This window comes from Propithecus coquereli, unplaced genomic scaffold (genome assembly GCF_000956105.1).
Source record: "Propithecus coquereli isolate 6110/MARCELLA unplaced genomic scaffold, Pcoq_1.0 Scaffold247, whole genome shotgun sequence".
NCBI lineage: Eukaryota > Metazoa > Chordata > Mammalia > Primates > Indriidae > Propithecus > Propithecus coquereli.
The window spans coordinates 851,490-866,175 of record NW_012148030.1 but is presented as its reverse complement, the minus strand read 5'-3'; the positions used below and the strand labels follow the sequence as shown (position 1 = coordinate 866,175).

The 14,686-nt window shown below is 40.4% G+C and overlaps 1 protein-coding gene across 1 annotated transcript in view; it reads right to left on the bottom strand.

Annotated features, from left to right (window-relative positions):
- SNTB1 (syntrophin, beta 1 (dystrophin-associated protein A1, 59kDa, basic component 1)) overlaps positions 1-14,686 on the bottom strand; it is a 246,229-nt gene that overhangs the window by 87,009 nt on the left and 144,534 nt on the right. The window contains exon 3 of the mRNA XM_012646567.1: positions 1,941-2,148. Coding sequence (XP_012502021.1) covers positions 1,941-2,148 — 208 coding nt within the window. The remainder of the gene's footprint in view (positions 1-1,940; positions 2,149-14,686) is intronic.

Below are 14,686 nucleotides of genomic sequence, written 5' to 3'. Positions count from 1 at the left end.
CCCTGAAATATGTGGTATATCTCCAAGTCCCCTCAGGACCTTAACCAAGTGAGGGCATTTTTCATCACAATCAGTTCCTTCCCTGGTCCTTCTATGGTGAATGTCTGTTGCTTTTGCTCCCCTGGTGTTTCTCCACTCTTTTCCTTGCACAATACCCTAATTTACTATGAGAGAACCACTCCTTCTCATCTCTCCGTGCAAATGACTTGAGCAAGGCTGATCTCACCACCAACTAGGGCTGAACATATGATCCAAGTCAGTCAAGTAAGACCTGTAATCTCAGAACTTCTGTTGGAATGATTGGGGCAAAGAAGCTTCTTGTCACTGAGATAGCTAGGTGTGAGGAAAACACAAACCTAGAACTGTCAGGCCAACTAGAGACGGCTTGTCTGGGAATAAGTCAGTGAAGTGGACAAAGAGATGAAGAGGTGGGCCTATTACCATCATTTGAATCCCTGGATCGCACCATGCCTTAAGCTTATCCTTAGACATTGCAGTTATCAGAAGCCATGCATCCCCTTTTGCTCAAGCTAAAGTAAGTTAAGCTTTCTGTCCTTTGCAACTGAAAGATCCCTGAATAACAGGTCTTCTCCTACTAAAAACACATGAATTTGGAGAGAGTAAAAAGTGGAGACTTTGTTAGAGACTGTGACTTTTCAAATTATGTCAATCATCCAGATTTATGGTGTTTTCATCAAGAATCCTAACACATCAACTTATGAAAGCCAACCTGCGATTTGTGTTAATATGCTTTTGGACGCTCCCACCACCCGCATTGCATTGTCCCTTTGGTTCTTTGAAATCTGCAAGAGATAGGACAATACCAAACCGAAGAATCCACTTTGTGTTGAACTTTGCGGCTGAGACCCATACATGAACTGCTGTGAACCCATACAAGAACAATGGTGGAAAACAGCCGAATGCTGTGTTCAAGTATTATTTCCAAAGTGCCATTTGACTGGGCCTTCTCCGATGACAGGGTTCACTGGCAGGAAAACTGTTATTGCAGCGATCATTATTCCTGTTTACCACCTATTAGAAATCGAGTCACTGGGAGGTCAGATTGTCCCAAAAGCCCAGTGTTCCTGAGCACTCAAGGTCCAGTTCAAGGGACAGCAATCAGGTGTAAGGACAATGGCAAAGGCTCGATGCTTTGAAATGAAGAGAATGAGTAACTCCCTAGAGATGGCCACAAAGTGAGCTTTACTATCTTTAACATATCACATAACTTGGGGAAAGAAATCAGAGTGACAGTGTTAATGTGACACTAAGTTTTTTTCCATAGCAGCTGTCCTCCCTGAGACATAGACTAAGTCTTTATTCATTTTAATGCTCCCCTCCCCACTCCTGGTTAGCACAGGGCCTCACACAAAGTAGGCGCTCTTTAATGATAACATTTAGGACCTGCAGGCCTGCTGGCACAAATACAATAAAATATATGAAAAGAGTCAGCACATAGTAGTTGCCCAAGAAATCCCTACTGCTATTATTATTATTGCTATTATTTGTAAATGTGTAATTGAATCATCCCTAAAGTGTCCATGTTATTAATAAGCAGGCTCATCAATACCCACACAAACCCTTTTAAAGCAGTAATTTCAACTTTTTTGCCTCCCAAGGCAACAGCTCTGTCATGAGTTTGAGTTATTTTTCTTTGCCCTTCATATATGGATGTTAAAATCAACTCATTCGTTCATCCATACAACAACTAGTGACCACCTGCAATTTGCCACATATTTGACATGTGCAGGGGACTCAAATTTGATTAAGACAAAGCCCCTCTATAATGCAAATGTATGCAACCTGTTGCAGATGCATGAGAAATTCATATAGACTGTGAACGAGAGAATCAGCCTATGAATGAGATAACTTCAGTGGTTACAACAAGTGCAGGGGGAATGTTGGGGAAAATGACTATTAGAGAGAGATATTTTCCTTACCTTTTCTGCAAGCCAGCCAAGGTGTCTGATCTCTCGGCTCCCTGCAATGCCTGTTTTCCCCAGCTGCTCTCTGACCTCGGCAATCACTCTGGTCAGCAGGTCATTGACGTTGGAATGGAGGGCACTGAACCAGGCCTGAGCAGTGGCTGAGTCCTTGCTCCTTAGGACGACCGTGTGCTTTGCGTCTGGAGAGTGGATTTCAAGCTGCCTAGAGAAGCAAAGAGAGAAGGGTTAGAGGGTTCCCTGGCAGATCCTGCTTTGTCAAGACCTGAATCACAAAGATGAACTAATTCTTTACTCTTACTTTTAGACTTTGTAATTTTCTCATGGCTTATCTTAATGGTCCCATCATTCATTCATTCACTCATTCATTCATCCATACATATTTATTAAGTGGTCAGGCATTGGTCTACATCCTGGAAATACAGCTGTGTAACCACCAAATCACCTGAATTAAGGATGTCTGGTTTTCTTGCTATTTAGCTGATTGGCTTATTAGGAGTATCCTATCAGGACTTCCAACTGTGAGCTGATACTAAATTGTCTTAATCCCAGAGGATTTTAGTAATATATTCATATCCTTGCTGCTGCTGGCAGAAAGGAGACTGAAATACCTAGCCACGTATTAATACTTAATTTTACTGCCCAGTGTAATTCAATTGAGAATATTTTACAATCAAAGATGACCAAACTTTGCATTTTTTTAGGAGTCCTATCCGTGGCATATTTAACTACCACTTAATCCTTAGCCCCATGTAGTGAAGGAGTGAATTGGTCTTGGAAGGGGTAACAATGGGGAGAGAGATGCACTTAGAGTATTATATTTAAGGGAAAACACCAAAGCTTAAGCCAGAACTCAAACTGGATCACCAGAGATACAGAGTGACAAATCTACATACTGTAATTCTGGTAAAAGGAGGAAATTCTCAATAGATACTTTTTATTTTGAAGTAATTATAGATTAGCATGGAGTTGCACCAAGAGTACAAAGAGCTCTGGTATACTCTTCGCCCAGTTTCCCCCCATGGTTATATTTTACATAGTATAGTACAATAGCAAAACTAGGAAACTGACTTTGGTATAATGTGAGTATATAGTTCTATGTCATTTTATCATGTATAGATTTGTGTAAACACCACTGCAATCACAATGCAGAACTATTCCATTACCAAAAAGCACAAAGATCTCCCTCCAACTACCCCTTTTTAGTTACCCCTTCTCCACCCCCCCCCAAATCCCTGGGCAACCACTTTTCCCACAATTTTTGGATACTTTTTAATTGCAGGGAAGAAAAAAACTCACTACTTACTCATTTATGTATACATGTAATAAATATCATTTATTCATTCCTGTTTGCATTAGAAAGACATGGAGAACTGGAATTTCAAAACTGAATAAAATTATTCACTTATTAATTTCCTTTCATTTCTTAATAATTATGCAACCATTCCTTGAGAGTTTACTATGTACCAGGCAAAGGTTTAAATCCTTTATATCATTGTATGTAATGTTCCTAATAGCCCTCTGACTAATATTATTTAACAGAAGGAAAAAAATGAAAGTTTGGAGGGAGAGAGAAAGAATTAATTTACTCAAGGCCACACAGTTGGCGATGCAGGGGCTCAAATCCTTAGTTAGGCTCAAAAGCCTGTGAATTTAAATATTGTATTACAATGTCTCTCCTTTAGATAAGACAACATCCAATAGAGGATGACCCATTGTCTTCTGCAGTGATTTGAAGTCTGATATTCACCAACAAATATGCTTAAAAGTGTCCTACTTAGCTCCTGAGTTTCAAAATAACAATTTTGCATATCACCTGAAAGTTAGAAGACCCAAAGCAACCTGCCTGGCCTCAGTAACATTTGAAACCAATCTGTTAGAGTGAATAAACCTTTTAACCCATCAACTTACACTGTAGAAAAGGAATGATTTGGAAAGTGGGATGTCTCTAGAGGAGTTTTAGCAATAATTAGCATTTTTGGTAAAAAAAAAAAAAAATCTGCAAAACAAGTTTCCTCACTAAGACTCCAAAAGTTTTATGTGATGAAACAGGGCATTCTTTAGGTGACATCTGTCCTCACCCAGAAGAAAAAAAAAATCTCATGCCTCCAGAACTTTTCAAAGAAATGGGCGGTAAATCTTGGGTGAGTTTTCATTCCCTCCTGAAATTCTTACTCTTCAGAAAAGCTGCACCGCAGAACACAAACCAGGATTCTCAAAAGCATTCATAAGAGCTCAACTTGCTTTTCTTTTCTTTTTTTGAAGCTTTATTTTATTTTTAATTGATAGTGATGGTTATCTTGCTTTTCAGGTTATTCTATCAATATTATTGCAGCAATTTAAAACATGCAAATACTTCATTTACAATAATTTCTTTTGAAGACCCATATTTGTTTTTAAAGAAATGACAGCTTGGGAAGCAGACACTCCCTGGGTATCGCATACACAAACGATGCCAGCAAAAACGAAAGAAAGAAAAAAGAAAATCTTTGTTGGGTTGCCAGCACGCCCCTGGGAGAAAGCAACTTGCAAACAGAGGCACGGGCTGGTGATGGGGAGGCCCATTTCATCCAGGTTTCGACATCATCTATCTTTATTATTCATTTTAAGTAGACTTTTAAAGTATAATGTACAGACAGAAGAGTACACAAATTGTAGGTGTCCAGCTCAAATGCATTTTTGCAAGGAGAATATATTCATATAACCACCACTCAGATCAAGAAATAGAATGTTACGAGCACCCCGGAAGTCCCTTCATAGTCCCTTTCCAGTTCCTATCCTCCGAAATAACCATAATGAGAATTTCTCTCACCATGGATTACTCTTATCCAGGCAAAAATGGATGAGTTTTTGTTTGTTTTCATTTGTTGTTGTTGTTGCCCGTGACATAGGTAGGATCTTGGACTATTTCTGAAGAAAAGCTGAAATACAGGTCCTATACTTTTTAGCAACATTTCTTAAAGTGCGGGCACAGACTGGTAGCAGCGGCATCACCTGGGAACATACTAGAAATTCAAATGATCAGTTTCCACCCCAGACCTATGTGACTAGGAATTCTGGGGCCCAGCGGTCATCCTCCAGGTAACTCTGATGCAATTCGAGTTTGAGAAGGGCTGCTTGATAGGTTTGAGCTTGGTTGTTTGCCAGGCTCCCCAACGGCTGAGGGGACAAGCTGAATGGTGACTTGAGCTCCTCACAATCAGTCCACAGAAAAAGAACACAGAAGATGCAGAGTAGAGAAGACTGTGGCTTTTTATAGTCAAAAAGAGCAGCAAGGTTCTCAACCAAGAGTATTCTTCAGAAATCCTTGAATAGGTTTCTTTTTTCTTTATTTTTTAATCATTTAGTTAAATATAGATGCTTGGAACTATTACAGACCCACTGGGTAAGAAGCTCCAGGGGTTGAAGCCTGGGCGTGTGCTTTCAATGTTCCACAAATTATAGAGATTAAGGACCACAGCAGGCCTCGTGGAGGCCAAGCAACAGCCCCTTAAGGAGCTGCACCTATAGGTGGTTGTCGCCAGAGGGCCATGCAACAGAGGACTTTAGGAGAGTACAAATTCCCCCAAAATTAAGTGGCTTAAAATTCCAACATTTATTATCTCACAGTTTCTGTGGTCATGGATGAGCTGGGTGGTTCTGGCTCAGCAGCTCCTGTGAGTTTGTAGTCAGGATGTCAACAGGGGCCACAGGCATCTGAAGGCTTGACTGGGGCTAAGGATTCACTTCTAAGATGGCTCATTCTCCTGCACGTTGGAAGGAGCCTTAGTTCCTTGCCACATGGGCATCTCCAGAGGCTGCTTGAGTGTCCTCAGGACATGGCAGTTTGTTTCCTCCAAAGGAAAAAAAGGAATGGCTATTTATGACTTGGTCTTCAAAGTCATATTCCATGAGTTTTGATTTAGTCTTTTTGTTAGAAGCAAGTCACTAAGTCCAATGCACACTCAAGGGGAGGAAAATTAGACTCCATCAGGATACAAGGAAGAGTATCAAAGCATTTGTAAGATATCTTAAAACCACCACAGAGAGGCTTTTGGATGAAGCCTGGAGTTCTGGAAAGAGCCTGTTTCCTGATGAAGAGGGAGAGTTTTGGGGGCTGTGGACCAGCAGCCTATAAAGAGCTTGAAGATTTGGGTGAAGAGGGAGAAGATCCTTTTTCCTGACTAAGCTGTGGGTCTAGATTGTAATGTACAATGGACTCAGGATCAATGACAACAGGAGAGACGAGAAAGAACCTCCCACTGACAGCATATGAGAGCAGCACAAAAATACCAAAAATGATAGTGGGTTAAGGATGTTGGCTGATCTGGCAAAGGTTTGGCCCCAGAAAAGTGTCAATTATTTGTGCAATGAATAAATGAAAGGATTTAGCATTCTACACTCACCTATTCTCCATCTCCCCAATAAAACCCAAAAGGGGAGAAGAGAGGCAAAGAAATTCCATTCCTGGGCTGTCTGTACAGTGGTTCTTTCAGCAGCCCATGTTCTCACCAGCGTAAAGGACAGATGCCAGATTATACATGGATTTTGGATTCAGACTGGCCCTAAGACTTGTTGGCTGTGAGGCATTAGGCAAGTTACTTAACCTTCCTAAACCTCAATTTCCTTATCTATAAAATGGTTCACAATATTTGCCTCTCAAGATTATTGGAAAGATTAAATGAAATAACATATGCACGAAATGTCACAGTGCCAAGCCCATCCTGATCAATATTTCTAGTTTACAATGAATAGTCTTTCTAAATTTGTGTACAATAAGATTGTAGTGGTCCAATGAGGTAGGGAGAGCCTTCCAGGGTGGGCTCTGGCTCAACTCCTTTTCAGAGAACTTGGACTTGAAGGAAAATGCAAGCCTCAGGAAAAACTAAAAAGTTATACAAAGACGATTTCTACCACCCTAGAATGGAAAAAAATAACTTTGGGGAGAGATGCATGAATCTTTTGTAAGATACTGAAAGATCTGGGGCAAACTTGATAATACATCACCCTTACCCCATCTACCTCTTTGTTCTAAAAACAAAAAAGGCTCATGTACAGGAGTACAAGTTTATGTGAGTTGTGGCCATAAGTAGAACTATAATCATCCATTGATGATTATTTTTGCTTTCTCATAGCCTGAGCTACCCAGTGACTATGGGGTGGAAAGAAATGGAAAACGGTTTCATCTTTCTGCAATTTTTTTTTTTTTTTTGCTGGCAAAATACCCTTAAAGAACCATTTTGTAGGATCAAATATTTAGCAGTAAATGTTCTTCTAAAAATGCAGTTTCAACTCCAATAATTACCTAATCAATTTTTAAATGTACAAAGAAGATAAAGATGAAGAAATGCAGTAGGAAGAGGGAAGGGAGGAGGGAGGAGAGAGAGAAAAGAAAAATAAGAAAAACTCAAGGGTGAAAACTAAACGTTGTGTGAAAATGTCGCTGTGCCTGGGTGGTTGGAGTCATTAAGTCAGACAGCCAAGGATACCTGATACAATGGAGTGAAAAAAGCACAGGGAAGAACGGTGAGGAACAGTATATCATCAATGCAAAAACCATCTACGGGATGGCTCAACCTGCAGAGGTCTGGAGGTGGGTTCAATTAGGAGGGAACTTGACAGGACAAGATTAGAAGGGGGACTTTCACTGTATAACTTTGCACCTTTGAGCTTTGTTCCATGTGCATGCATGTGTATGCAATGTATTTGGACAGAAGAGAAGAAGGAGAAGGAAAAGCCACAGGTTCAGCCTATTGGTTAAAACAATCTTGTGTAAGTTCAGGCTGTCATTTATAAATTATGCTTCCTTATGAACATTTGCTGCTCTGTCTGCCTAGCTGCCATTTCCCCCTTTTCTAGTAACAGGTTTTATCCTCATCCTCATTCTATATGGTCTGGGAACTTGATGGTTTGAGGGCTGTAGGTGTGAACCAATTTGGGCCAAAGGGCCCCAGGCCCAGGACTTCTGCTGGAGCAATTGTTAAGGAGACCTTTTTTCTCATCATATATACTGAGGATCTGCCGATGGCCATCTTGCCATGCAGAGGGGAGGGTGCGCCTGCCAAATAAGCCAACACAGAGGAAGGCAGAGGTGAGACATGAGAGACCTGCATCCAGGCTCCCTGATACACCATATATCCTGGGACTTTTCTTCTATGTTCCCCTTTCTGCTTAAGCCAGTCCAAGTCGGGCTACTGTCAAATACAACTAAAAGCCCTGACTCATACACTGACCACAAATAGGTCACTTCATTTTTATGAGCCTTGAGTTTCTTCATCCCACATAAAATAGGAATGGTGGTGACGATGATGAAAGTGGTGATGATGATGATAATGAAGGTGATAATAATAACCTTGCCAGGGTTACCAGAGTATCAGATGAGATGATAATTACAAAAGTGCTTTGGGACCTATAAATCCAGATATCAGCAGTTGTCACTTACACTTTTAGCATTTTAAGACTCCGTTGACTCAGTAACTGGGAAAAGGAACTGTATTAGTGAACATAATGCTTTCATATTATCTGTGCATATGGACACATAAACAAGTTAGCTCTCTCTTAGCTACGCTATTGTTAAAGAGTCAAGGTATGCATATTGAAACAGAGAATTCCAGTACAACTCTTTGGGTTATGAAATGGAGTAAGAAACATGCAGTGCTATTTTTTAAAACAATATTCTATGACAGCCAATTTGCAAGTATTCCAGAACACTTAAGACGTGTCTGGTGTGCACTGGGTGCTGTAGAGGCAATTGCAGTGCATGTTCCTGTCTCCAAGAAGCTCACCATGTGCAGTGAGTTGAATAGTGTTCCCCCAAAATTCATATCCGCGAGGAACCTCAGAATGTGATTTATTTGAAAATAGGATCATTGCAGATGTAATTAAGGTAAGGATTGAGATGAGACCCTTATCTCATTATCTCATTAATCCACCCACTAGATTATGGTGCGTCCTAAATCCAAGGAGCGTGTCGTCGTAAGAGACAGAAAAGACACACAGAGACACACAGAAAAGTAGGCCGCGTGAAGATGGAGGCCGAGACCGCAGTGATGCAGCCACAGACAAGGAATGCCAAGGATTACAGGCAACCACCAGAATCTGGGAGAGAGACATGGGATGATTTCTCCCTCCAAACCTCCAGAAGGAACCAATCCTGCTGACACCATGATTTCAGACTTCTGGCCTCCAAAACTGAGAGAGAACAAATTTCTATTTTTTTAAGCTACCCAGTTTGTGGTACTTTGTTATCTAGGCAATCCTAGGAAACTAAAACATCATGTAACTATCCTCCTGTGCCTAGCTGAACCAGGATTGCATAGTTTGAAATATGTGGGCATTTAAAGAAACTTGGAAGATGAAGATCATTTATAACTATGGCAAATCATGTGACCATTTCAACTCACCTTGCAGTTATAAAGTCATCTTCTTGGCAAAAAATCTTACTCCCACCAACATTCAATTCTATAACCCAGAAAGAAAAAGGAGAACCATTCTGAAATGAGGACTATGTACATGGCACCTGGAACCACGCTAGCCAGAGTAGGCCTCCACTCCGCAAACTTCCTTCTTGGGGTTAAGAAAATCTAGACGACTTCCTTGCTAGCTGATGAATCCTACATTTCTGGAACTGGGGAAGAGGAGGGAGGGTGGGAGGGAGTAAAGGAGCAATAAAGTCGTGATGGCTGATTGGAGCTATTTTCAGCGGGCCAGTCTTTTATAACTTCTATTTTGTTCACCAGTTGAACTGACCACTGCTTGATGAATTGTGTTTATCTGTAGTTCAGCGATAAAGTTCTCTTTTAATTCCCTGCTGAATAGAAATATTTAGGGCAATGCCACAGCTGTGTTTATTCTCACACTCCGCCACAGTTATGTAAATACTGCCTATGGAACTATTTCTGATAAAGGCCCTTACCAACCCCAAGGAATTATCCACTCACTCTAGATGTCTGCCAAGATGAGCAGTTTCGATCCAGCTTGGCACAGCATATGAATGATATCACAGCTTCTCAGAGATCATTTGGCAAAACTCACAATAAAAGAATAATTTTCTTCCCCTCTTGCTCTCTCAAAGGCTTCCACCGAGCCAAATAATATTTCCCGGCATTCTCTCCTTCCCCTGTTTAGACACATGAGGCTGACGCATAAAACTTGAAGCCTCCCAACACAAAATTAATAAATAAAACAAAACTCGCAACCTGGCAACAAAGGTTTCAAGTGACCTTTCCACTCCAACGTGAAGCTGGAGAAAACACAGATGCGACCAGTCAGGAGAAAGAAGCCTGCTAGTTCATAGCAACCACCGGGAATCCAGGGAAATTCAAACCACATGGTCATCATGATTGCTTCCAGTTCCACGAATCTGCAATTCCTCTGGTTGATAAAACATACTTCCTAACACAAAAATCTATAACAGTGATTATCTCTAGATAGAAGCATCTTGAGGTATTTTTAGTTCCACCTTTCTGCTTTCCTATATTTTCCAATTTTTTTTCAATGTAATCAGAAAAATGGAGAAAAAAGTTTTATTTTTTAAGGTCTGCAAACCTTTTGCAATAATGTCATCAGTGAAACAATTCACTAGGAAAAAATATTCTTGTATGAAAAAGATAACACCAAAGAAAAAATCAGATTCTTTTTAAAATCCTAAGATGGGTTGTAACAAAAAGATTTAAAAGAAAGAGATAAAAAGATTTGTAGTAACAATATTTGTAAGGAGGGTAAGTACTTGTCCTATGAGGATGTAAACTCTATCCCCAAACGTGTTCACTTTTCTCCTTTCATCCTCACAGCCTCCTACGAGGTGAATGGTGTTAATGGGTCTACTTCGCAGACGTGAGGATGGCCCCTTGGAGGACCTAGCCTGTCCAGTCTTTCCCAGTGAGTAAGAGGGAAAGCTGGAACTGGAGCCCAGGTTCATCTGATGCCAAAGCCCATGTCTTAAATCATTATGCTCCATTTAGTAGGATGCTTGTAAAACGTGGTGTGTCGCTTAAAGGAGCAGGGAACATTTTTCATGTTAGTTGCTGCTCAATATCTTTTGATATTGTATTTGGAATATTGTGTTTGGAATATTGTATTTGGAAAATTTTCCAAATTATGAGTTGAGCTTCCCCAAAGACAGAAGCCAGAATTCAAGTGCCCAGACTTCCTACTGCCCAGGCACAGGGCAATGCACACAAAACAGCAAATCTGAAGGTGGCAACATTAGGACATAGATGTGCACAGATTCCATCTTCCGGCAGGTAGGCATCCAGTTCTCCGTGGTAGCAGTGGCAGAGCTTGGCCATTCTCAAGCGTCACTGGTGCAGGCTGAGACAGTGTGTGAGCTGTGAGATGCTTGTTAAAAGTGAGGCTGCAACAGTGGTATTTTCCCTAGAGCAGAACTCACAATGCGCTTGGTGTTGAGCTTCTTAGCCTGCTTCTCTGAAATCCTTGGGAAAATCCATGAAGACCCTAATATCCTTAATCAGAATTGATTCTATCGCCTGCAACTACAATCCCCAGCTAAGACTGTAGATTTAGGAAGCCAGCTGCCATGATTCGAGCTAATAAGCTTGTTTAAGGAATGTGTCAAGTGTCAGCAGTTAATAGACAAGAAGCCAGAAAAGGTGTTCTGCTGTTTTTCACAGAATCCCATTTCAAAAACAGGTCATGCATGATACATATTCTGCTAAGCTCTGAAGAAACCTGGCAGTATCTATCAGGTTGGCTAAGTTTCAGTTTTTCAGTAACACATACATTTACAAAATATGTGAAGAATTTCAGCACTTTGACCTTTCCTAGGGGAATGATATCATTATTAAAGTTTTAGAAGAGGAGTCAGCTAATGTCAAAATTAGAAGAAAACATTTTGTTTTTCCACCATACATATCATCTGTACCTCACAAAATAATTCTGTGGTTTGACCTTGCTCGACTGATTAAAAAATAATAATAAACCATCTAAATACACAAGGTGCTATTCAGGACAAATAAATGTACTTTTGTCTCTAGAATCTTAGTATCTTACACTGATAAACAATATATCCCACATCCCAATTCGGGGCATAGCATTTGGAGTCTGAGGGCCTATTTTTACTTCTTTTGGATTATTTTATTTTATTTTTTTTGAGACAGAGTCTTGCTCTGTTGCCCAGGCTAGAGTGCAGTGGTGCCAGCCTAGCTCACAGCAACCTCAAACTCCTGGGCTCAAGCAATCCTCCTGCCTCAGCCTCCCAAGTAGCTGGGACTACAGTCATGCACCACAACACCTGGCTAATTTTCCCAGTTTTAGTAGAGACGGGGTCTTGCTTTTGCTCAAGCTGGTCTTGAACTCCTGAGCTCAAGCAATCCTCCCGCCTTGGCCTCCCACAGTGCTAGGATTACAGGTATGAGCCACTGCACCCAGCCAAGTCCTGGCTTTTGGTATCTGATAATTTCTTTTTTAAGGATTACCCTTTTATAGTTTATCTCCCCCACTAATCCGTAAAGCCCTTGAAGGCTGATAAATACCAGAATTATCTTCATATCATTCCCACTGTCTGACACGTGGAGAGAGGTATTCCATGAGGATTTGCCGGGCTAAGTGAATGAACAGTCGTGTCTTCCACTGAAACCTTGTCCCATCACTACAGTGGCTCCCTTTCTAGGTAAAGTTCTGTAACTGCCCCTCTTTACGTTTTTGTTTTCCCCTTATTGGAAGTTAGCCCTTCCAGTCTTGAATAATGGAATTTAACTCTTATCACACAAAGGACATCAGTTCTAAAGTAACTTACCTGGTATATTAAATCAAGTCAAACATGTTTTAATATTCCATGAGAAGGCTAGACTCCATGGATAATGTGCAGCAATGGTCAATTCAGAATGTTTATTTAATATTGTTTATCAGACAATTTACCGTACATGATTTTCTTGGGCTAAAATAACCAGTTTGTGATCTTTTGAGCCTTACTCAGATCAAACATGGAAGCAGAGAGCCTTGCAAATGTGAAAGCAAGATAAAAAGATGACACAGAATTAAAGCAACTAGGATTATTAATCCAAAGTGCTGAAATCTGAGCCGTAACAACAGCAGGGCAGACCATCACTCATTTATGTCATAGTTCCATGTAAACTAATAAGATTTATCTGTCTGACCCATTTACAAAATTGTGAGAAAAACGCCTTTTCATTATTAACTTATCAATTACATTAAAGTGCATAGTATCTACCAGACATGGCACTAGGCATGTGGAGAGAAAGAGAACTCAACACAGATATCATTTCTATAATCACTGAGATTATGCTCTAGCAATCTTGGACAAGCACACACTTTCTTAAGTTTTCAAGTAACTCCAGAAATTCCTAATGTGAGAGAATAAATTGTACCTGTTTTAGGAGCAGAGAATCTTTTATTTAATTCTCAATAAATTATTTAAGTAATTATTTACCATGTGAAGTTGGCAGTGCTTACACGTGATAACAGTACCTCACCATTACCAAAATATCACGTGTCCATTCAGTTTCAGTTTCTGCTATGTCTTTCCTTGTGAGGAGGAAGGAGGAAAAAAAAGGGAGTGAGTAAGGACAAAAGCATTGTTTCTTTGGAGCTCCTATATAAATAAGATGTGTTACCTGTGGAAGGTAACAAATTAAGCCATTAGTATTCATGAACTCTTTAACAGGATTAGTAGTAGTTGCCACCCAGCAGGGAAGAAGGCCTGGAGAGAACTAAGAGGAGACATAAGATGGACGGGACAGGAAGGATGTGAAGAGGGTCTATCACATGAATGGAGTAGAGTAGCCAGGGAATTTGAGTTCACAAAGTGGAAAACACCAAAGGCAATTTTAGGGAGAACTAGACACAGATGTACCTCAGAGATATTGGGGCTTTGGTTACAGACCACTGCAATAAAGCAACTATTGCCACAAAGCAAGTCACAGGAATTTTTAGGTTCCCCTGTGCACATGAAAGTTAAGTTTGCACTGTAGGGTAGTCATTAAGTGTGCAACAGCAATGTCTCAAAAAATGCATATACCTTAATTTAAAGATACTTTATTGCTAAAAAATGCTAATGATCATCTGAGCCGTGAGCGAGTCATAATCTTTTTGCTGGTGAGGGTCCTTCCTGGAGGTCGATGGACGCTGATTGATCAGGGTGGTGGCTGCTGAAGGTGGGGGTGGCTGTGGCAATTTCTTGAAATAAGAAAACAATGAAGTTCGGCGCATCTATTGATTCTTCCTTTTGTGAAAGATTCCTCTGTAGCATGTGATGCTGTTTGATAGCATTTTACCCACAGTAGAACTTCTTTCAAAATTGGTATCAATCCTCTCAAACCCTCCAGCTGCTTTATCAACTAAGTTGACATAACATTCTAAATTCTTTGTTGTCATGCCACCAATGCTTGCTTCACCAGGAGTAGACTCCATCTCAAGAAACCACTTTCTTTGCTCATCCCTAAGAAGTAACTCCTCCATTTACTAAAGTTTTATCACGCAGTTGCAGCAATTCAGTCACATCTTCAAGCTCCACTTTGAATTCTAGTTCTCTTGCTAGTTCTACCACATCTCCAGTTACTTGAACCCTTCAAAGTCACCTAGGAAGGTTGGAATCAACTTCCAAACTCCTGCTAATATTGCTATTTTGACCTCTGCCTATGAATCACGAATGTTCTTAATGGTATATTGAATGGTGAATCCTTTCCCAAAGGGAAAGAATTTTTAAATTTACTTTGCTCAGATCCATCAGAAGAATTGTTATCTATGGCAGCCTTACAAAACATATTTCTTTTTTTTTTTTTTTT